We start from the raw sequence: 24284 nt of genomic DNA, 5'->3' as shown, positions 1-24284 counted from the left end.
TCATTGCTGCGAGTTTCACTGACAGTGTTAAATCTAAGGATTTTTGGAATGGGAATCCATCTTGTAAATTGTGCTAACTACATGTAGGGTTTCATGCCCACTTTAACACACCCATTTCAGTTCAGTAAAGGCTTGTTAATGTTAAAGGCTGAATAGTTGGATCAGGTGTGTCGGGAGTAGGACTGTACGATATTGACCTAAAACACGATGTTTGATAAAACTATCAGATATCACGATGACGATATGAGATCACAATATAGGGCTGCCTCAATTTGAGGGAGAACTGGATAGGAAGCAATACCAGAAAAGCAGAAAAGGCAAAACCACTGTAAATGTTGTCTTTTTATGTTTATTAAATTATCATTAGTAGGGAGAGCTTTTCAGAATCTGTTGTCCTCGTAGCTGCTAAATACACTCTTTATTAAAGCCATGACGTTGTCTGCATGCCACCTTAGAATTTCCATTGTATAAGCATTTAAGAAAATGTCTAGGCTAAAGTCTGGTTTTATTCTATGTTGACTGAAGGTGCCAATGTATGTGTTCATGGGCTTGATGGAACATGTGCCCCATCAAATTATTTTATTTAAAAATCTAAATAAAAATGTTTTTTTACTCCAGGATTGCCAGTTTGTGCATCATCTATTTGCTCAAATTAGATAATCTAGAGGTAATCTGTTGAAGGAATATATCTCCCCACGGGTTCAAGTTCAATAAACGAAAATACAAATCTGGTAAATTCAGAGTATTTAATAATAAGCATGTAATTTTTCTTCAATCATGTAATTAAAAGTTAATCACTCTTTCCCAGTTAGTGCAGAAATGCTCACAATGGACTTGCTGTTTCACCATCTACAGGCGACATATTGCCACTTCAGCTTTTAAAGGTAGACGGCAAAACTCAAGAAGTCAATTTTTGTTATCTGTAGACATCAAATATGTACTTGTGTATGTGTAACCTTTTTATTAGGGGTGCGGGAAAAATCCAAAAACCTCCATGAAAAACGGACGCAAAACATCGTGTACCCTGCCCGGGAGAGGGTCACCGGGACCTACCCCTGGAGCCAGGCCTGGGGGTAGCGTCCCTCGGCGAGCGCCTGGTGGCCGGGCAGCCCACGTAACCCGGCCGGGCTCAGCCCGAAGAGGCAACGTGGGGGGACCATGTGGGCCCACCACCCGCAAGGTCCAGCATGGGGGAGTGGTGCAGTGCTGTACAGGCAGTGGGAGATTGCAGGGGGGCCCTTGGTGGCCTAGGCCCCTGCGGCAGAAACTGGCTCTTGGTACGTGGAACGTAACCTCACTGGGGGGGAAGGAGCCGGAGCTTGTGCGGGAGGTTGAGAGGTACCAACTAGATATAGTTGGGCTCACCTCCACCCACAGTATCGGCTCTGGAACCAAACTCCTGGATAGGGGTTGGTCCCTCTCCTACTCCGGGGTTGCACAAGGTGAGAGGCGCCGGGCGGGTGTGGGGATACTCACGAGTCCCCGGCTGGCGGCAGTACAGTTGGAGTTTGTCCCGGTGGACGAGAGGGTCGCCTCAATGCGTATTAAAATCGCAGAGAGGAAAACTCTGACTGTTGTGTGTGCTTATGCACCAAACAACAGGTCGGAGTATTCGGCCTTCTTGGAGCAAGTGGGCGGGGTTCTGGAAAGGGTCCCAACTACAGACTCCATAGTCTTACTGGGAGACTTCAATGCTCATGTTGGCAATGACTGGGAGACCTGGAGAGGCGTGATTGGGAAGAACGGCCTGCCCGATCTAAACCCGAATGGTGAATTGTTATTGGACTTCTGTGCCAGGCATGGATTGTCCATAACGAACACCAAGTTCGAACACAAGGATGTTCATAAGTGTACATGGTACCAGAGCTCCTTGGGTCAAAGGTCAATGATCGACTTTGTTGTCGTTTCATCTGACTTGGGACCATATGTTCTGGACACTCGGGTGAAGAGAGGTGCTGAGCTGTCAACTGATCACCATCTGGTGGTGAGTTGGATCAGATGGCAGGGAAGACTGAGGGTTAGACCTGGTAGGCCCAAGCGAATAGTGAGGGTGTGCTGGGAACGACTGTCGGAGGCCCCTGTTCGGAATGATTTTAACTCCCACCTCCGGGAGAGCTTTTCTCATGTCCTGGAGGAGGTAGGGGACATAGAGTCTGAATGGACCCTGTTCAAAACCTCCATTGTGGAAGCTGCCAGGCACAGCTGTGGCCAAAAGCTTGTCGGTGCCTGTCATGGCGGTAACCCAAGAACCCCCTGGTGGACACCGGTGGTGAGGGAGGCCGTCAAGCTGAAGAAAGAGGCCTTTAGGGACTGGATGGCCCGAAGGACTCCCGATTCAGCAGATAGGTACCGACATGCAAAAAAGGTGGCAGCTGCAACGGTGGCAGAAGCAAAATCCAGGGCGTGGGAGGAGTTTGGTGAGGCCATGGAAAAAGACTTTCGGTCGGCCTCGAGGAGGTTCTGGACAACTGTCCGGCGACTCAGGAGTGGTCGGGGTGACTGCGCCCAGGCTGTATTCAGCAGGGGTGGAGAAACTCTGACTTCAAATGAGGATATTGTCGGTCGGTGGAAAGAGCACTTTGAGGAACTCCTTAATCCGGGTGACTTGCCTCCCTCACGGGAGTCAGGGCCAGAGGCCTCTGGCGTGTCAAGCTCCATTTCCCTGGTGGAGGTCACTGAGGTAGTTGGCAAGCTCTTCAGTGGCAAGGCACCGGGGGTGGATGAGATTCGTCCGGAGATGCTTAAGGCTCTGGATATTGTGGGGCTGTCGTGGCTGACACGCCTCTGCAATAGTGCATGGACCTCGGGAACAGTACCCTTGGACTGGCAGACCGGGGTGGTGGTCCCTATTTTCAAGAAAGGGGACCGGAGGGTGTGTGCCAACTATCGGGGTATCACACTGCTCAGCCTCCCTGGGAAAGTCTATGCCAAGGTGCTGGAAAGGAGACTTCGGCCGATAGTTGAACCTCAGATTGAGGAGGAACAATGCGGATTCCGTCCTGGCCGTGGAACAATGGACCAGCTTTTCACCCTCTCACAGATTGTTGAGGGGGCATGGGAGTTTGCCAACCCAGTCTACATGTGTTTTGTGGATTTGGAGAAGGCTTACGACCGTGTTCCCCGAGATATCTTGTGGGAGGTCCTCCGGGAGTATGGGGTGCCGGGGTTACTACTCCGGGCCATTCAATCTCTGTACGCCCGGAGTGAGAGCTGTGTTCGTATACTCGGCATTTAAGTCGGACTCTTTCAGTGTTAGCGTTGGACTCCGCCAGGGTTGTGCCCTGTCTCCACTCCTGTTTGTGATATTCATGGACAGGGTGTCAAGGCGTAGCCGGGGTCAGGAGGGCATTATGTGTGGAGGCCGGAGGGTGGCGTCTCTGCTATTTGCAGATGATGTTGTTCTTTTGGCTGGATCACATGGATGCCTCCAGCGCACACTGGAGCGGTTTGCAGCTGAGTGTGAAGCGGTTGGTATGCGGATCAGCACCTCCAAGTCTGAGTCCATGGTCTTAGCCCGGAAAAGGATGGTATGCCCACTCCAGGTAGGGGGAAAGGACTTGCCCCAGGTGGAGGAGTTTAAGTATCTCGGGGTCTTGTTCACGAGTGATGGGAAGAAGGATCGTGAGATCGACCGCAGGCTGGGACAAGCGGCAGCAGTAATGCGGTCGCTGTACCGGACTGTAGTGGTGAAGAGCCGTAAGGCGAAGCTCTCTGTTTACCGATCGGTCTACATCCCGACCCTCACCTATGGTCATGAGCTGTGGGTAATGACCGAAAGAATGAGATCGCGAATACAAGCGGCAGAAATGAGCTTTCTTCGCAGGGTGGCGGGCTACACTCTATTTGATAGGGTGAGGAGCTCGGCCATCCGGGAGGAGCTCAGAGTAGAGCCGCTACTCCTCCGCATTGAGAGGAGCCAGCTGAGGTGGCTCGGGCATCTGATCTGAATCGATTCACAAATGTCAAACATCGATTTTCTAAATATTTAATTTATAACGTAATGTTGACGGAACGCAAAAGGCGAAACTTGGAAGTGCGGAAGTGCAGCGCCCGGACACTTTGTGACAGCACACAACAAAAACACTACTGGATGAGTGAGAAACCCGACCGGCTCCCTCTGCATTAAAAGCCAGGTTAGATCAGGAGTCACAACCCAAATGATAAGAAGAGCCGTTTTGTCCTTTCAACAAAAATCAAACCAGCTTGAGAGCCGCAACATTTAATGTCCAGTATGTCTCAGTATGTGCTGATGTCCTAGTATAGGCTAAACAATATAAAGGAAAACGCAGATTTACTCTGCTCTGCTTTAGCTCAGCTATAGCCGCTTTCTTCCCATCTCCGCCAGAAAACTTTTCCTCAGAAGTAGATCAGTTAAAAGTCTCTCAGCGTTCGACTGTTTTACGAGGCTGAAGTCGCTTCTTGTTCAAATTTACCCGTTCCACCTTAAATTCTAACTGAGGCGCCGAATGTAAATGCGGCACCATTTAAGGTGGAACGGGAGAATTCGAAAGAGAAGCTGACTTCAGCTTCGCCACTTTTTACTGTTTGACAGTCTCTCGTTGCAGATTTAACGTACCAGGAAACCAACTGCGCTGCTTATAAATGCGAATAACGTATCGCTGCTATGTGACCTGCAGTCTGCACGGCAATTTTTAGTCGTTGCGAAACAGGGCTTTCATGCTATGTTGCACACGACCCGTCTCAAAGATACTTTACTGACACAGCGATCCCCCCGTCTCTACAACGAGACCAAAACCGAAGTTATAAAATCACTAATGAAAACGGGTAGAATAGCTGTAACATGTGCTGCGTGGACATCCACTGCCACTGGATCTTATTTCACTGTAACTGCGCATTTTATTGCAGATGAGTAGCAGCAGCTTCTCGTGCTCCAAACAAGAGCACTGAATGAGAACCTTCTAGTTCACTTGCCACATCACTTCCATTTGTTTTATTAAAAAAGATATTGGAAAATTCATTATGGATCGTTACAAATACTTTGTTTTAAAAGTACCAAGTCACTTTAAATAACAATAACACAGAAGTACTTAGTCACTTTAAAATGTATATTTTCTCTACATTCTGTACATATCTTGTGTATATTTTGTGTATATTTAATATATTTCAGTTGGTTTTTCTTGTATTTTTATTTTTACTTATTTACTTTTTGTAGAGTGATTAGCTGAGCCTCACCACAAGCATTTCAATGCATAAATGTCCTGACATGTTGTGCAAATGACAAATAAACTTGAAACTTGAACTCAAAACTTGAGCTCACACAGTGAGAAAATATAAATGCTATATAGAAATCGAATTGAATCCTGAGGTGCCTAGAGATTCCCACCCCTACTTTTTATAGTCTGCAGACAGCACAGGATAGCTTGCACCTATATACAGAAAAAGATTCTGTAGACTTTAAAAATAATCCTCTTTATCTGTCCACTACAGCATTTTTTTTATGTGTGGACACAACAATTTTCTGTGAAAGGCGATTGCTTTTTAGATGTTTTGCCCCCAAAATGCATGCTATGTTTGAGCTGTACCCTGCTGGACAATGCTAATGCTAGCATAGTTAGCTGGCTACAGGCGCCACCCACCACAGTATGGGCCACGTTTCAGTAACTGATGCTCAAATACCACCCATTTAGAGGATAAAGAATCTGAGAGCATGCCAAGCGGCCGGTGTTAGAGTGAAAGACCGAATCAAATGTGCTTTGTGGTGTGTGTGTGTGTGTGTGTGTGTGTGTGTGTGTGTGTGTGTTTGTGTGTAGGTATTAGGCTGTTAGCAGTTAGCCACTCTTCTCTATTCTTCAGCCATCAGTGACAGAAAGCAAAAACTCAAACACAGCTACTTGCCATGGTAACCAGATCTTTCAAGCTGCAAGCTACTAGTTGTTCAGTCCCTGTGTCTTTAAAGTCACTGCCAAGAGTAAGATGGAAAGAACACAGCAGCTTGGCTCTAATTTAATATAAATAAAAAATTTAATAAAATTATATTTTTCAAGATGAGGTTCCTTGAATGACAAACCGTAAAAGGTTGAGAATTATAATAGCATTTGAAACTGCGGATAGTACAATAATTTTCTTAGTCAAACAGACACACTTGAAGACCTATTTTAAAAATCCGGGGAGGCTGGGGGCACAAAAATATCCAAGGTCATTACCATGCTAAAAATTCCACTTTCTACCTCAGCACCACAATTCAGCATCCAGCATCCTTCTCTCTCTCTCTCTCTCTCTCTTCAGTACTACTGTGAGGACAGCCTTAAACACAACCCCTGATTGTCAGTTAAAATGCTATTTCTGCACCTTGCTTGAAAGATCACAAAAATATTCTTCTTATTTGTTATTGATGTTATTGATGAAGTTAAACTTTTTAAGAACAACCAGTAATTTTTTTTTTTTTATTTCCTAACCCACCGTAGGACCTTTATTTCATAAAGGTTGGACACTGAGGTGTCACATTGTAATAGCAAAAATTTATTCTTGGCCTGAGACTATAAGAAAATTTGAAAAATCAGTTAATTTTGATGAAATTATTTGTAAAGATAGCTATTTTTGTGTAATTTAAAAATAGGGATGCACCGGAATTTCAGACACTGAAACTTTGCCACCTAAAACGGTCAAAAGTGTCAAAAGAGAAAAAAAATGGCTAAAAAATTTGGCCAAAGGGGAGGGTCAAAAAATGTAAATAAAAAAAAAAAATTAAGAATTATCTAGGTTTATTTGGTTAAAATTGAAAGAAGCAGCATTACTGAGGCAGGAAAAAAACACACCAAAACATAGTGTGTGTGCACCGCAGCAAGTCGCCCTGTAAAGCCTGAAATAGTCATTTAAAAGTCAGAGATGTCAGGTCGAATTTTGTGGGAGTTTTTCAGACTGCATCACACGTGTCTTTATGTACTAATGTCACAAGCATAGCATAAGAAGGAAGGTCTGGCTCAATGTTTAGATTTCAAATGCAAAATTAACATTATACTGACGAAGATATGATGACAATAATAGATAATTCACTTACATCCTCAGAAAACATGTTCAAGTTCTAAGTGAATTCTCTGAATACTCTAAAGCACAGCCCATATTACAAAAATGTTCTTCAAACAGTTTGAGCAGCAGCAGATAAACAGTGGAATAAGGTCAGACAAGTAGCCAAAACGGCGAGGGTTTCTATAAGTGACCAGCAATCTGTAATACTTGTTCATCGCAAGCATCAATAATAATAATAATAATAATAATAATAATAATAATAATTTTATTTATATAGCACTTTTCATGTCGGTGGCAGCTCAAAGTGCTTTACAGACAGGTGATCAAACATAGTTATTATAATTAGTACTTAATTAGAATCAGAAGGAAATGAAGATTAAATTACAAGATAAACACCACGAGACATTCAGTTCAAGAAAGAAAGAGAAGAGAAAGAGTACAACATTCAAGAACTTCTCCATGTACCCTAAGAATACAGCATCCTGCTTAATGCACAGAATACAGCAAAACAACAGAAACACAACGTTATCTGTAGCCACAGGTATTAGACTGAAGAAAAAAAAAACACAAATGACAGTGCAAAAGTGCAAACCCTTCTAGCTCCACCACAGTCAGTTTCAAACCTCAGAATCCAATCCACTGAGCCACTGTAGTTTGAAGCATTTTGCTTTAGTCATAGTTCCTGAAAATCTAACCAGGAACTTAAAGTTACAGACTGTTATGGGTTAGCTCAAATTAATAATGAACAGATTACATATTTCTTTAGACAGCATGCAATGGAGATCTAGAACACCTCATATATCAGATATCAGTTGGGCAGACAACCCTTATTTCTATTCTGGCTTGAGTGTGCTAATTTCTTGAGTGTGCTAATTTCTTAAGTGTGCTTCCACTTTCAGGGCTGCAACTCTAGGTTCAGCCTCAAAACACTGCCAGTAAGAACATGCAACCCAATCAAACAAAATCTTTTATCCCTGCTGCACACAAAAATCCAGAAACTGACATGACCAAAGTAGACAGACACGGTGCTGAAACAGAACCTTAGGTCAAATCTTCACCTAAAACAGACGTCTGACAAAGCTGTACTTGTTTTTGTGAACCCAGAACACAGGTTAGTATCATTGAAAACACTAAACCGCATGAATGCCTTTTAAATCCTACTACAATGAATGACTGGTTATGTGAAGCATCGACATCAAAATGTGAATCTTTGCACTATTTTATAAACAATAAAATCACCGATATTTGATCAAGCCTGAGGAATTGAAGACCTGGAGTTATGATATTTTTTGAAAAAGGATGCTTTCAAGGTTGCTGTGGTGAGGCCTCTACTAAAGAAACACAATCTAGACTTATCTGTTTTAAGTAATTTTAAACCAATTTCAAATGTACCATTGTTTAAGTAAAAAATAAGCTTTGCAAAAATAAATTGGTTCCTAAATGAAAATGATGTTTTTGAAAAATTCCAGTCAGGCTTCAGATCAGGTCATAGTGCTGAAATAGCACTGGCAAAGATTACAATCTTTGAGTCAATGCTGATAGAGTTTCTGTCCTTGTTCTTTTAGATTTAAGAGCAGCGTTTGATACGGTAGCCCATGATATTCTTTTGAACCGCCTGGAAAACTGGGTAGGCCTTTCAGGAACTGTTTTTAAGTGGTTTCATATATACACTATATGGACAAAAGTATTGGGACACCTACACATTACACCTTACAGGAGATTTTATGACATCCCATTCTAAATCCATTGGCATTAATATGGAGTTGGTCCCTCCTTTGCAGCTATAACAGGTTCCACTCTTCTGGGAAGCTTTCTACAAGATTTTGGGGTGTGTCTGTCGGAATTTGGCCCATTAATCCAGAAAATCATTTGTGAGGTCAGACACTGATGTTAAACGAGAGGGCCTGGCTCGCAATCTCTGTTCTAGTTCTAGGTCGGGCTCTGTGCAGGTCAGTCAAGTTCTTCCACACCAAACTCACCCAACTATGCCTTTCATAATTCTCATAATTAGTAATGAAGCAGAGAGAATAAAGGTTTTAAATCAGTTAGGAAGTTTGGCTCCACAGTCAAAACATGAAATTAGAAATCTTGGCATAATTTTAGGACCCACCTTAAATTGTCAATCTCACATTGATAATGTTTTTCCATTTAAGAAATATAACAAGAGTTAGACCTTTTCTCAAACTGCAAGATGGTGAGAGGGTGATCCATGTTTTTGTTTTTTATGACTAGACTACTGTAATGGATCATGTTCTGGGTTACTTAAAACCACAATTCACAGATTTAAACTTACTAACTCATACAAAAAGAGAACATAACACTTGCTTTAGCTTAATTACATTGGCTACCTGTCTCATTTAGAATTGATTTAAAATTCTTTTACTGGTTAGCACCTACATACATCTCTGAATTCCAGACAGAATATGTTCCAAATCTTGCTTTAAGCTCAAGTGCTGCTTTATTGAATGTTCCCAGGATGAAGCAGCATTCTGTTTTTTTGCACCAAAAATGTGGAACTCTTTACCAATTAACATTCATCAGGCATCATCTGTAAAAAGCTTTAAAAGCAGTTGAAAGCATTTTAATTTAGCTTAGCGTTCTTGATTCTATTTTAAATCTTATTTTATTCATTGTATTGTCTTTACTTGTCATTCATTCTGTTATCTGAAATATTTTTTTTTTCAGAAATTCTCACCAATTTTCTCTAAATTTGAAATGTTTAATTGTTCATATTTCTATTTATTTGTTGATTTGTTATTTTTATTAAACAAACATTCCTTTCAATTGTTTTGAAAATTTTGGCTTTTCTTGTTTCACATACATTATTTGATGTTTTAATTTAATTGTGATGCACTTTGAGCTGCATTTTTATGTATGAAAGGAGCTATATAATCAAAGTTTATTATTATTAGATCCAAGATTATTTCTTGTGATTGTTCTGTTTTGTTCTGTAAACTACATTGGATAATGTTGTTCAACTACCATGTAATGCGGCTCTTAAAATTGTTTGTAGCATTATTGTTCAGTTAAATAACATCACTAGCTCTAGTCATTATTTCCACATTCAGCTTGATCCTCAAAGGTAACAGTTAAGCCCAAAGTTTGCATAAGGAGAACATTTCCTAAACGTCTTCAACGTCTTATTGGTGCTCTGGTCCAAAATGATTCATTGAGATGATACAGCTTTCACAGCTCGTAGCTAGACATTACATCTATAGACTTGTACAGGAGAACAGATGTGTTTTGCCAATGACAACTACTAACAGAAAGTAAACCACAGCTATGGTTTCAAAACCACATTAACTTGGTGTAGAGGCACCCAAACACAGAGATAAGCTTTAGGTCAAACCACACCCCTTACAAAACAGAACTATAAGGAGTTAGAGACCAGGCTAATCTAAGACCATGGTATCCATTTAGTCCCATTAGTGAACTCTGAGAGCATGCCACACAAATAAAGAGGATATTTTCAGCCATTTGATTAACGCTAAGCTGTCCACATGTAATAGAATCCAGCTGGGGCTCTCATGACGTTGCTTTAAAAAAAAACTACAGAGAGAGAAAGCAAAAAAGTGAGAGAAACAGACAGACAGGCAAGCAGTCTATATTCGCCTCCAGGCTAGGCCTGCCTTTCTAGTTCCCCCACCACTGGACCATAGCCAGGATCCCAAATCAAGCTGTCCTCTGCCATAAACACAAGACACATGACCTAATATAGAATTATTCAAAGGCAAAAATCAGACTCTAAACCCTTACTATATCCACAGATGTGGGGCTAAAGACACTGAGGCAGTCGGACTATAGGGAATTGAAGTGCCTTCAAGAACTGGCACTATTCATAGGTGCTAGCTGCATGGTGGTAGTGTCAAGTTTTTCCATACATGAAGAAGGGAAAGAGGGTGTAGCAATATGACTGAGTACGCACAATACAGCACTTAAATGTCAGCATTGTTAATAAGACCCCTGGAAGCACTCCATGAAATTAATGTTAACTTTGTCCTGTACTGCGACATGGTCTCCTATCCTATTTCACTCTGCATCCCAGTTAATATGAAGTACTAGAAGTAGGTTACTCATGGCAACGGATTGCAGACTAATCAAGAAGCACAGACTGTAATAACATGCATGTGGACCATAAATTAGACGCCCAAACACATTTTGGAACAAGCATGCTTATTGGCTCATGGATGCTGATAAGACTAGTTATTTAAAAAAATGATGACAAAATTCAGCTGTTGATAAAACTGAACTGTTTTATTCCAAAGAGAACCTTATATGGTACTTAAAATGTTAACCAGATAGAAATTTCCAAAAGGGATACTTACTACTTTATTTTTTTGTTTTCATACCTATATGAATCTTTGTTGTTCTTTCATACCTATATGAATCTTTGTTGTTCTTTCATACCTATTTGAATCACTTCATATTGGTATACTTCATATATCAACATGGCTACAACTTCAATATCTGTATGGTGACATCAATAGCAGTATACCAGCTCAGACAATACATCACCCAGCATTACAGTCAAAATGTAAAATTAATAAAAAGCAAATAGTACCAACCCTTTCAGACTGGATTCCAGGACTGTAGAACCATTGTAAAAAAGATAAGACAGAAAGCAGAGTAAGGAAAAAGGAAAGAGAGAAGTAAACAAAAAGTGGGTTTACTCATCAGAAAGTAATATATTGAGGTGGCTTGCATTGAAGAAAGATGCAAATAAGAATGGACTACAGCTTTTCTGCTTATTTAAAACTTAAATGAAGCAGCTGGGAATAATCCCGTTGCCAAACCTACAGCGAAGTTCTTTGACTGCTGGGCCCCACCATAATTTATCAAGCTTTTTGTGACATGACAAAGTACCAGCTTGGTTCATTCCAAGGTTCATTCTAATGGCTGAGTTCTCAAACATCTTCAGTCCAAAACATCTGTGGTCACAGAATTATTCTTCAAAAGAGTATTACTGCACATTTAAAAGCAGAGTAAACCAGGCATGTTAGATATATCATACCCTATCCGTGGAATTCTCTGCCTCATAAAGCTTAAAACAAACACAAACACACATCAGACAATGTTTACTCTTAAATAGGTATTTGGTTATATTAAGTAACGTGTCCCAATGTATCCCTGACAACTGTCTAATTAACTGCATCATCACTGCAGAGATAAAAGAAACTGCATTGTGTAGCTCTTTCTTCATCTATTATCCCATTTGCTTATAATTTGCATTAATAATATCGGCTGATATTGATGCAAGCTTTAAAATGAAAAATATTACATATATATGCTGTATACCTTATGGTTTAATTTACTTTACCTTACATTTTGTGGCACAATAAGCAATTCTGTGACATTTCTAGATAGATTTGCTAAGAATTTTCCACCAATATCAATCCAGGATTTGATTGATTTCAGCCAGATATTGATATCTAGTATTGGAACTGGAGTATATGAAACTGTGAATGCTGTAAACAATTATGATAACTAAGCAATATTTTTTACTGCGCTTATTGTGCACTTACTATGTTTTTAAAAGAAATTAATCAAGCCCCAAACGAGCAAACAATAAGACTTACAAACACACATATTTCCAGGCAGTAAAATATCTTTTGGCTTGGGGCATACATATGTACTGGCAATAACATGGAAATAAAATCCAGTGTCACTGACTTATCTAGCATCAGATATGATTCTTTTCATGGTTAAGAGTAATGTGATCCTGGGTCTGCCTTTGGGGGAAGCTCTTCCCTAAAGCATGCAGTTAAACTCTAACAAGCCACCAGAGACAGCTCTAACGGGAAAACCCAGAATAGCCTGTCCTGAGCGCTAGTCTCCTATTCCACAGTCTAGATCTACACAAGTTTCCCCACAACTAGCTTACAAAGCCCCCTTACAAGTGGCAGCAATGAACATGTACCTTACAGTATCTTAAAACTTTGGTCCTCCTGTAAGCTTCAAGTTCAACTTGTCCACTCCTTCATCAACAGACTTCACATAAACCTCCTCTGTCCAATGATTGTTAATCCAGAATGTTGAGCATGAGTGTGGCTTGGTTACACCCTTGTAGCGTCCTGGTGCCGAGCGGAAGGCTGAGAGACTGTTTCTGGACGCTGACTCACAGCTACGACAGGACAGTGCTACAGGTCAGGCAGCTGCTCTGTCAAACCAAACGCCTGCTCCTGCAAAAGACACACTGACCTGGATCCTCTTACCAGGGATCAGGGGGCAGGCAATGTCTCTAGCCCAAGTCAAACCACTGGGCACCGGAGAGGTGTCCAATATCAGTCTGGATCCAACTCAAACAGCTATTCCTCCACCTCACAGCCAAATATTTTAAGCCATCCTGCTACTTCCTTTTCAACATTTTGCTGGGTATCAGATGTAGGGCTGTTCTGATTAATCAATTAAACTTGGTTACACAGTGTGCTTTCTTGAATCAGTAATGAACCATTTGCAGTTTTCATGATTACATACTTTAAAAATTCTCCAAGTCTCTCTAACTAGCCACAAATATTTACCTGAATTTTGTGCTACACAGTGTCTTAAACTGTTAAAATATTTTTTTAACTGCTTCCAAGTTCATCTTTTGCCACTAAATTACCCTTTTTCAATGAAGTCTTTTTACTGTTTGGCCTTTTTTAAAAAGATTACTTGATTACTCATATAAATCAACTGATCTAAACATTGCCCATCACCAAAACAAAGGAAAATGTCACAGCCAATTTGAAATTAAATTGGACTTTTTTCTTGTTAGTTTGTGCCAGTTAATATTAAGCATTATTAATCATATTTAAAAACGTAACTGCTTTCCCATAATCTTCCATCACAATGTAATGACTTTTATCCACCTCTAACACTTCTTCTGATTTTGGTTACATTACCATGCACCAGTGGGCAGGGAAAATATTAACCGATAGTATCATGTTTCACCTCTCTCACTCTCGTTATCTCCACTGATCATCAAGCTAAAATACTCTGCTTGCTCAGACACCTTCCTTAATACTGTGTTTCGAAAATTCTTGATGCTACTGGTGTTATGATTTTCTCTTTCACATGTTAACTTCAAAAAGGCACCAGCACACAGACATACATTACAGATTACAATTATTAGGGTTTTTTGTCTTTTTTTTTTTTTTAAAGCACTGTTCTGTAGTGATATCTCTATCAATAGCAGCTGAATGATGCCTGGGTCATCATCAAGAGTGCCCACAGGACTGAGTCAGAGATCAAATGGAGCAGAATGCTGACTTTTTCCTGAGGTTATTGTTCAATTAAAACATTGTTTTTTATTATCTGCAGACTCTTTGGTGGCTTAAACCCTGAAGTTATCTGCCCTTAAGTACAGATCCATCCACAGTGTCATATCAGGCTTGTCATGCAAAAACAGCAGAAGGACACACTTGGCAACATGCCACGCATCCATGTAAGCCTGCTGAGGTAGCACCCTGGCTATGTGGAGCTCAGAGAACAAACCAGTGAGCAAGTAAGTGAGAGAATGAATGAGCAAATGAAAATTACTGGCTAGCCTGCTGTATTTGCCCCACTCTCTGATGCAGGGGTGTAGTATTTTATCAGTTGCTGTTGGCAGGCATGAACGGTACCCTTTCCAGCTAAGGCTCTGACACTGGTATACCTCTGCTAATTATAGCCAACGCTGGAACTGGGAGTACAAATGAAGTGTTAAACATGGATATTAAAAGAAACACACCTGTCCCTGGGACCGACATACACATGTGTACAAGTGTACTGTGCAAAACTTAATGTGTTTCATTTATTTAATGTCCAGTCAAAATGGCCATTGACTGGAAATTAAATGTGTGTGAAGGGAGCTGTCTGCACAGTACTGCAGATTTAAGGTAATGACGGAAGATAACGAGAAAAACATATACATTTGAAATGCTTGTAGTAAAAGCCTCTTTAAAAAAAAAGAAACCATAAAGTTAGCTTAATTACTAATATTTCTGCCACACAGACCATACAAGACCACCTTTCACATACTAAAAAACATCCATTTTAAACTCGACCACCAATTAATGACATTCAGAAAACTGAGACAGTGCCACCAGAGCATTTACAGAGTGTGAATGAGCACAGTGCCATAGTAAAATATATCAGCATGTAGAGTCAGAGCTTTTATATGTGCCACATGTTTCCTATCAATATACAAAAGACTCTCAAGGCTTCTTTTATTGTTGGATGCCCTGTGATTTTTCTTCCATATTTTTTTCCGCATTCAGAGCACAATTCAGATGGGTAAGCACTTGTTTTGTAAATCAGAGTAACAATAACATGTAACAACTATTTACACATCTGTTTCAGATTTATTAAGTTCATTACATACAAAATAAATGCAACAAGACTTCATAATCATATTATTAAAAGGAGAAAAGTAGATTAAACTGCCGAAACAGACTTTTGTATCCTTAGCAGGTCTATGCATCATTATTGATGCATCAATTAATCTAAACGATACATTTTCATATCAAAAACCACTTGGATTACTTATACTGTACTACTTACTTATAACTTATCAATTTTCAGTAACATTGTCTGCTGAACACAAAGCTCTACTATAGACTTTCCAACAAAGAATACCTTCCAACACAAAACGTGAATGCAGGCTTAAACGACGTTAAAGCTATACAAAATAAAGTCACACTATTTTAACAATAAGTGATTTATAGGCTGTTAAAGTGTGATTTATTAAACCACAGCAAAAATACGTTACAATATGCAAACTGGCGCATTTACAGTTGACATTCTGAATAACACAATCGCAGCAGCCAGTATAGTCATATACATCAGGCTGCTTCATGAAAATGAACTGCCTCAAATATCAAAGAGCTTTTATTTACATTACTCTTACATTTACTACATTGAAATTTGTAGTTACATGAGGCTTTAGGCACAAAAACAGTCATTGAGTGCATTTTTAAATCTGTAGTTGTGGATAGTTTCTTAAGCTATGTATTGGCACAGTTCAGCAACATGTTAAGTATATTCTAATATCTGAATATTTATGAGCAAAATACATGAAGGAACTGGAAAGAAAAAAAATATATTAAAAAAGTCAGTCAGTAAATTCATGAGATGTGTGAGTGGTCCACAACTATTTTGCAAAAAAACTGTTTTAGTATATAATCAGTGTTTTATTACTAGTATTAATTTACATGCTAAATAAATGAGAAAAACAAAGAGACTATAGTCCAAAAATGTGAGAAATTAATCTGGTTAGAGCCATCATCCTCCATAAGTCATCCCAAATGTCACACTGCAATCTACACACAAATCCACCAAACAAAAGTGCATTATTCCTTTCGTACTTTAATCCAGCATAATTCAACAATTCTGAAGAAAGAAAAAAAATGACTATGTGGCTACATATATATATATATCAGGACCAAAACTATCCACCAATGTTGGTGTTCTTTCCAATTTACGACAAGAGTGTTCTGCTCAGGTTCTGCAGGGATTTAGCTCAGCACAGTTTGGTGATTTCCCTGCTTTAATACACCTGATTCAGATTCATTATGTTCTACAGAATTGTTATGCACCAAACTGTCCTGGACAGCGGTCAAAAGGATTTGGACACTTCTGCCTTATGGTCTTAACAGCGCACACTGTTTCAGTGCAGAATCAAAATGATCAAGCACTATTCAGATGGGATTAGGTTTACTTTGGAATGTGGGGTAGTGTCATTTTTAACCAGTGTTTCTCTATGATTTTTAGTACTGTCCAAATTGGCACCTTTTATTAGATGTAAAACATGCCTGTGCAAAAGAAGCTGCAGGCACCCAAATAAGCATAATTACATTTCCATGTGATTTCTGCATTTGTGTGTGTTTAAGCACATTATTTAACAGATCCTAAAGGAATGGTTCGCTGAAAAATCTATTTTATACAATTTTGCCTTTATCCCATCAGCTCTGGGAGGAAAATCCAGCCAAAAAAGAAATTAAAATTAAAACAAAATGTAAATGCAAACCTCTTTTTGCCATTTCTTTTTCCAAACATCTGCACAAATATCTTGCCAAAATTGAAAATGAAATGAAATACCTACATTTGCAATTTCATTTTTCAATTTAAAACAGCTATTTGTCATTTCATTTTAGTCATTATTCTGGTATTTCATGGCCATATCTAAAATGAAAAAGCTAACAGAGAAAAGAAAATCCAAGCTTCACTTTGGCTTTGGCTTTTCTTCATTAAATGCGGAATACATGTCAAAACTAAAATCAAAATGCAATCTTTAAGTTGTTTTTTTTCATAGCAACAGGCTGCATATCTGACAAAATTAAAATGAAAATGCGAAATGGATAAATCAACAGCCAAGTGACAGTTTGTGATTCAGTTTTGGCGTGGACGTTCTTTAAGTGTCAGAATGAAAAGGCAAATGCGAACGAACATCGGCGCCACCTGCTGGAGACTTACTTTTCATTTGCCACTTTGGAGTTTGGTTTTCAAACTGACCAACATGCAAATATATGTTAATTAGCACTAGGCGGAGCTACAGGGGTACATTTTAGGACATCCTCAGACCCCAGAGTCAGAACGGCATCATTCCTCGTACTAAACGACTTTGAGTCTCAAGAAAAACCACCAATGTCTCAGATGTGGTGAAACCGAAAAAAAAGACAACACAAACACAGTCAGACCAAACGGCCTCAGAAAAAAAGTTTAAGTTATACGAACCAGTATATGCTCGACTAGGCTTGCAATTGGTCTGACACCTTTTCTCTGAGGCCATTTGGTCTGATGTTCAGTTTTATCTGTGACATCCAGAGTTTTCTTTAGTTTTCTGCACCGATGCTATGAGTAGTGTTCTCAAGCCCAGTCTTGCTTTCAAGACAGTCAGTCTTGGTCTGTCTCTACATCATTTGGACTCTGTCTTGTCTAAGTCTCTGGGTTAGACGAACTCAGAGATTGTTCTCGAGACCAGCTGAGTGCAATGCATCTCTCTGTGATTATTGGAAACTTTTTGTATCTTTTCTGAATATCAATCTTCATGTGAATAAATACTTTCAAACAGAACAAAACAGTCCTTTCTCTACATGTTGACATAAAATCTGTGTACTGCCAGTTGGGTATCTAATAGATCCTTTCCATGAGAGCTTAACTGGGCATTATTTGTTTGTTGATGTTCATTGGTTCCAAAACCCCCAACATTCCCTGTGGGGCAGATGAGTATGTTTTTATTCTTATTTATGTTCTCATTTAATAATATATATGGGGTTTGGTTCATATTGAGTTCACTTTAAGTGGTGATTCTGTTTTAGAGAAGAAGAGACAGAGGATGACCTCACCATCATTTACTTCCAAACGTTACAAGGCAAAGTTGACTTAATCTTGTAATATAAGATAAGAAAATATTACGAATATTTTGATAATATGAATATTAATATTATATTTAAGGCAAAGTATTATTTAATGTCATGTTTTACCAAATATATTCCAATAAATAATATTATTTATTAATATATATCAGGCATAATGAATAATACAAATGAAATTCTCTTTTTTTTTTTTAAACCTTTCTTCTTTTCATTTTTATATTTGGAAAAAATCTTGGTCTTGTCTAGTATGAATCGAGACAGAGACTACTATAAAGTCTTGATCTTAACTCTGACACAACGTGTCAAGGTCTTGATCCAGACTTGGATAACAGACTTCCATTACTTGTTAGCTGCATTAGCCTTGTAACTCCAGTACAAAACTGAAGAAGTAAACTTGGGACACTACATGTTTTGCTCACCAACTCAACCCTTTGCCAAGGTAAGGGGAAAATTGTGTAAATATGATTTTTGATTAGCCGTTTCTTTGAGACCTGACTGATTTACCCAAAATGAATTGAACAATTTTTCAGTTACAAAAACAAAAAAGTCTAATCCATAGAACATTTTCCCGGAAAACACTTACAAGGTCAAAAGGAACCTTTACCAAGTTAGCTGTGTACATATGAGCATTATCTTATACACAAGAAAAACAGTAAATTCTTGCTTTCAGCATGCCCTCACATTTTATACTGAACTCAAATAATCTTCATCAATCAGCTATGACTCATTAGCAAGCTACAAACAAAAGCAACATTTTTTATATATATAACTGTTGTCTTACTCCATTTCATCAAGAGAACAGTTACACAAAGCCATTCAAAAATAATCACCATTGCACGTGGCACATTCAATTACTCCCATGATTAGCAAGATCAGTAGTATTTTCATGTATTGCGTCATTCTGGCTATATAAAATAGCATCATGCTATTGACATTTGCATCTTTGCAGCATTTTTGCATCTTTGTCTCCTCTACTGTAATAAACTGTCATCCTTTGGGTCCCAGTGGAAACCTCTCTATAGCCACATATACAATTAGGGGGTGGCGAGAGAAGAAAATTAATAACCTAGCTACTTAGACTGTGATAACAGTAAGCTAACAAAGAAGAATAAACACTGGCAATAAGCAGCTGTTTAAACAGCTGTCATGTTAACATCAGCAGACTTTAGCTGGTTACCAAGAATCAAGCAGTGTCCAAGACACCATGGCTATATTTGAAATAGCATACAATCTACTGTACATTATATACTGTACTAGTAAATACCACAAACTGCAAGCTACTCCTTACAGTTGTACACAGCAGTGTTTCCCAGCCTGGTCCTCAGGGCCAGCCAGTCAGCCCACATTTTTCCTTTATCCTTGTGTGCTGCAAGTTAAGTTGGAGCAAAAATGTGGAACATCTGAGAGGCCTGAGGAGTGGGCTGGGAAACAATGGTACATAGTATAGTATCCAGTATGTGACAATTACCATCATGTACCCTGTACCGTACTACATGGCCACATGACCAGCAGGTGGTTACATCTATGCTTACATGCTCCTAAAATGACCATTATGCACTATGGGATGCAGTTTACCACAAATACAGGTCTGACTGCATGCTGGAATATTCGGCCAAAGTATACTGTAAATACGGTTTATCAGTTCAACTTTAAATACTTAATAAACATTTTAAATGAAACAATGCTGAGCAAAATAAACAGGTTCATTAAACAAAAGCAATGTTGTACATCAATTCTGCAGTAGCCAAGAGATGTAATGAGTTAACAGTGCTTCAGTGGATTCAAGAATTCACTCCTTACCTTTAAATTTTCATGAAAATCAATCATCAAAAGGGAAAAAACAACCATGACCACCCATGCCTTTCAGCGTCCTTACCACAACTAACCCTGCTTAACAGGCTGTCTCTGAAATCTCATCTCTAGGGAACTGAATAAACAAATGCATGCAACTCAGAGACCATGCGTCTTTGTGAGGCATTCCAAATCATGAGCAGGAGAGAGTTATGGAAATGATTTACTTTTACTCATAAAAGAGCCAAAAAAAAACATCAGAGCTACTGCTCCAGCAACGCCAAGCATATAGTCATTGCACTCATTCCAAGACAGCTTGAAACTTTCATAGCAGAGAGCTCGTACAAGGCACCACAAGAGCCATAACCATCAGATCTCCTAACCTTGAAAACCACAATGCAGCAGCTTAGTCAAAAAATGACCTAACACACAGGCCAAACAATCAAAATTAATAAGAAAGAAAAGCTAATTGTAGTAGGAGAAGTAAATGCAAAAAATTATCTGCCATTAGTTGCATACATCAAATTAATAAGTCAAAGAGACTCCCAGATGTAGCCTACACATCACTAGTATTAAGACTACGGAAGTAATTTTGTGCGAGACCAGATTAAATGTCTGTTGGTGGATTAAAGTCTGTTGGTGGATAAAAGTCACTCCAAGTTGCAGTTGACCATACATTTAAGGTATATCATCTTTTAAGACCCTGTATCTCAGAAGCAAGGGAAGGATTCTAGAAGAAATTAAATCAGCAAAAATTTAATAAATAAATAAACCAGAAATAAAGAGAGATTAAATTTTAGAAAAAAAGAAAGAACTGGTTTATTTAAAGAACTAGAAAACATGCAGTATTCTTAAAAATTAAGTTTTATTTAACCTTCATTTTTGAATTTACACCATGTGTTTTCACATTCTGAATAAATATTGCTTGAGGACCTTCTAATTTTTGTTTCATACAAAACTAACTCCATCCACTCCTTTCACTGTTCAGAAGGGGTGTGGCGATCAGCCTGTGCTGCGAGGCTGCGAGTGTGCGAGTGAAGCTCGGCGTGCAGAAGACACTGATCATACTATTACCGCAACTACTGGCGGATGGTGCATATTAAACAATGTTTAATATTGTGCAGTAGTGACTACAGTCATGGTTTAAACATTACATTACATTTCTAGTGAATCCGGAGCTAATGCATTGCCTACGGGTGTGCTCAGCCAACCGATTCAAACAGATCTCATAAAGGAGAGCAGGCCAGCCTATAATGAATGATGGTTGCAATTTATTCACTCAAGTCAAATGGATCAACTTTATTATAAGAAATGAACTAAACTTTCTTCCATCGATTTGAATAAAAAAAATGCCGCAGCATTTTGCCTCAACGCAGGATTTAAGTCAGACTCACTCTTTAAATTAACTCTTTGATTTCATTTTTCCTTAGGCTAAATAATTGACGCTAACTAATTTTCTCAGCCACTGATGGTTCCTCTACCTGGCCTACATGATGGCGTGCCACTCAAGTCACACTCAACAGATGCAAATAAACCAGCAGCTGCTGACAATAGGCTGAAAAGCTGAATGAAATGTACTCGGTATTTCATAGGTGGATAACCAAATGTGAAATAACACTGTTCACTAGTCGGGTGGAGAAACCAACAATAAGGGGTCACCATCACAGTCAAACTACAGACCACCCGGCTGCAACACGCTGCACGTTTCCTTGTACAAAACCCTAACCCTTTAATCCATTGAATCCACTGCTCTCTGCACGTGATCAATCTTGTATCATACAGCAATGAGTCCCAAAATAAAAAAGAACGATTTGAAAACTACTGAGCGTAACTACATACTACATGCTCAGGGAGTAAATTCTTACCTGTAGCCCGTTTACCAGTAATTCATTGCAAGCATGCAGCTCCACGATGTACGACAAACTACTACGGATCTACCCTGCCGCTCGAGAGTAAATCCCTCTTCGTCATACGGAATCTACCGAGCCGAGTCGAAGAGGTGCAAAAATATCACAAGTTCTCAGCTGGGATAACCGGAAACGCGTCACAACCTTGGAGTTGTCGGGGGATGTAGTCCTTAACTGTTACACGCTGCCTGCGCCCCACTTGTACTAGGATTAAAGGCTAACGTTCTCGATTATTATTTGGTTAGTCAAGCTTCTAAGATGGATTTTTTCATAGAGGACATCTGTCATTTCAACAGACCAATAAATAAACCCAGCAGTGTTCGTTTTGTTAAAAAAAAGAAAAAAAAAAGACATGTTTACTCTTTATAGACAAACTTGTATTTTGAAAGGGCTGTGATACTGTGGTGGAAAAGCTCTCATATGCCAGCCACGTTTAGTTAGCTGCAGCCAGCTGTGGGTGTAAGTGCCTGTTTTGGTTTTGCAGTGTTCTTGGTAAATTGTAAAATAAAACTAAGCATGGACCAGACCTTCAGCCTGTCTCAGTGCTTTGGAAGAATGGCCCTCACTACGATGGTGTCTAGAAGTGGCCGAGAATCTCAGACAGAGGGTTGGTCCGAGCCGCAGCACACAGTTCCAGGGAAAACGTGGAACACAGCAGTAGTTGAAGCCACTCATATGGCTCAGACACATCTGTCTGAGGTGTGGCGTTACGATGGCAGGGGGCAGCTTACCTGCAGCAGCTGGTTGTATGAGAAGTGGTGTGGAGTGAGCAGACAAAGGCAGCGCAGTTAGCCTCAGCACTTGAAGGCTCAGCCCTGCAGGCCTTATTAGACCTCCCTGACAATGTTACAGTGACTTGGCACAGCCTCTTAGCCAGCCTGCGGAGGCGGTTTGGTGAGCATGGCGTGGCCTGCACACCCTCAGTGGGCCCTGGCTACTTACGGGGTTAAAGAGAGATTCCATCGAAGAGAGTGCCAGCGTGAGGATAAGCTGAGTCCGCTCGCCTTTGGGAACTTCCTGGCCAACGTCCATGCTAGCTTAGCGATGGATGCATTTATATGGGCAGAAAGGCCAGTACAGCTCCAGCACCAGCTGTGGCTCACAGAGGAGGTGGGCAGAAGAGATGGAGGCAATTTTCAGAGAATTTGCAGGTTTATCATACAGTGGGGGCAGACTGCGGTCATAGTGAGCGTGAGAAAGAGATGACGTGCCACGTAACCCCTGTGCGAGTGGCAGCAGAATGGCTGGTGTGCTGGCAACGCGGGAAAGGAGGCAGCGAGCCTAAGCCAGCATGGAAATGAAAGCCACCGTGGACTTTGGCCAAATACAGCATAAATGGCAAATGTCTCACCATGCTTGTCAACACAGGTTCATCATTTTCACTGCTGTGACCAGGTGTGCTCCCATACACCGGGAGGGGTATGTCAGACAGCGGGGGGGCAACCAACATCCAGCTCAGGCCAGTCACTGGCAGCCAGGTCCAGGGATGTGTGCATACTCAGCTTAGATTTCCTGGCGGCAGTTGGGGCCATGCTCAATTGTGTTTACTCCACAACGCCAGAAAAGCCCAGAGACTGCACAAGGAACCCCACCCAGCTCCCCAGCAGCACTGGATTGCAGTTGAACCCCCCTAGCTCCCCTGCCGAGCACTGTCGAAGCCACTCCAGCACGTTCAGGATCCCCTCAATGTTCCTCAGAAGCCGAGGAGAAGCGCAACACCCAACGGCCACCAAGGACAGCCCCGAGACCTTTGACCTGTCCGACCAACAGGTCAGACCAACAAGGGAAACCCTGCCAGGCTCCCCAGCAGGGCTGGAGCACCACCAAAGCCCCTCAGCAGCTTTGAACTCCCCTCAACATCTCCTGGGGACCTAGGAGGATCGCATCACCCTGATGGCTGCAGGGAATGGGCCAAAGGCCAAGCACAGAAAGACGCTTGGTACCCCCTGGATCCGAGTGCCCTATAGGAGGTGACACGCCCCTAAGCATTTTAGAGACTTCTGGTTGGACTCAGATTAGTGGGCAGTGAAGTCACTGCCTTGGACAATTGAGGCAGCAATGCGGTGTAGTAATGTCGTGTTTGACAAAAAAAAAGATATTACATGTTTATTCTTAGGTTCCTTATAAACAATTTCTTATTTTGAAAGGGCTGTGGTGTTGTGGTAGGAAAGCTCTCGAATGCCTGTCGCGTTTAGTTTAGTGAGTGCCCGTTTTGTTTTTGTGGTGTTCTTGATGAATTGTTAAATAAGCTAAGCATGGACCATAT

The 24284-nt window shown here is 40.4% G+C and overlaps 1 protein-coding gene across 6 annotated transcripts in view; it reads right to left on the bottom strand.

The window, feature by feature from the left end:
• tln2a (talin 2a) overlaps positions 1-22078 on the bottom strand; it is a 70827-nt gene extending 48749 nt beyond the window's left edge. For 2 of the 6 annotated variants that reach the window (XM_036586292.1, XM_036586297.1), the window contains exon 1: positions 20121-20195. In XM_036586292.1, coding sequence (XP_036442185.1) covers positions 20121-20168 — 48 coding nt within the window. In that variant the 5' untranslated portion in view covers positions 20169-20195. Of the gene's footprint in view, positions 1-11552; positions 11575-12904; positions 13211-20120; positions 20197-21976 lie in introns of those variants that run through there. The other 4 variants (XM_036586296.1, XM_036586295.1, XM_036586293.1 and 1 more) reach the window with 4 other exon arrangements.
• Between the last annotated feature and the right edge of the window lie 2206 nt (positions 22079-24284).

Source organism: Colossoma macropomum, unplaced genomic scaffold (assembly GCF_904425465.1).
Source record: "Colossoma macropomum unplaced genomic scaffold, Colossoma_macropomum, whole genome shotgun sequence".
Classification (NCBI taxonomy): Eukaryota; Metazoa; Chordata; class Actinopteri; order Characiformes; family Serrasalmidae; genus Colossoma; species Colossoma macropomum.
This window is presented reverse-complemented; position numbering and strand designations above follow the sequence as displayed.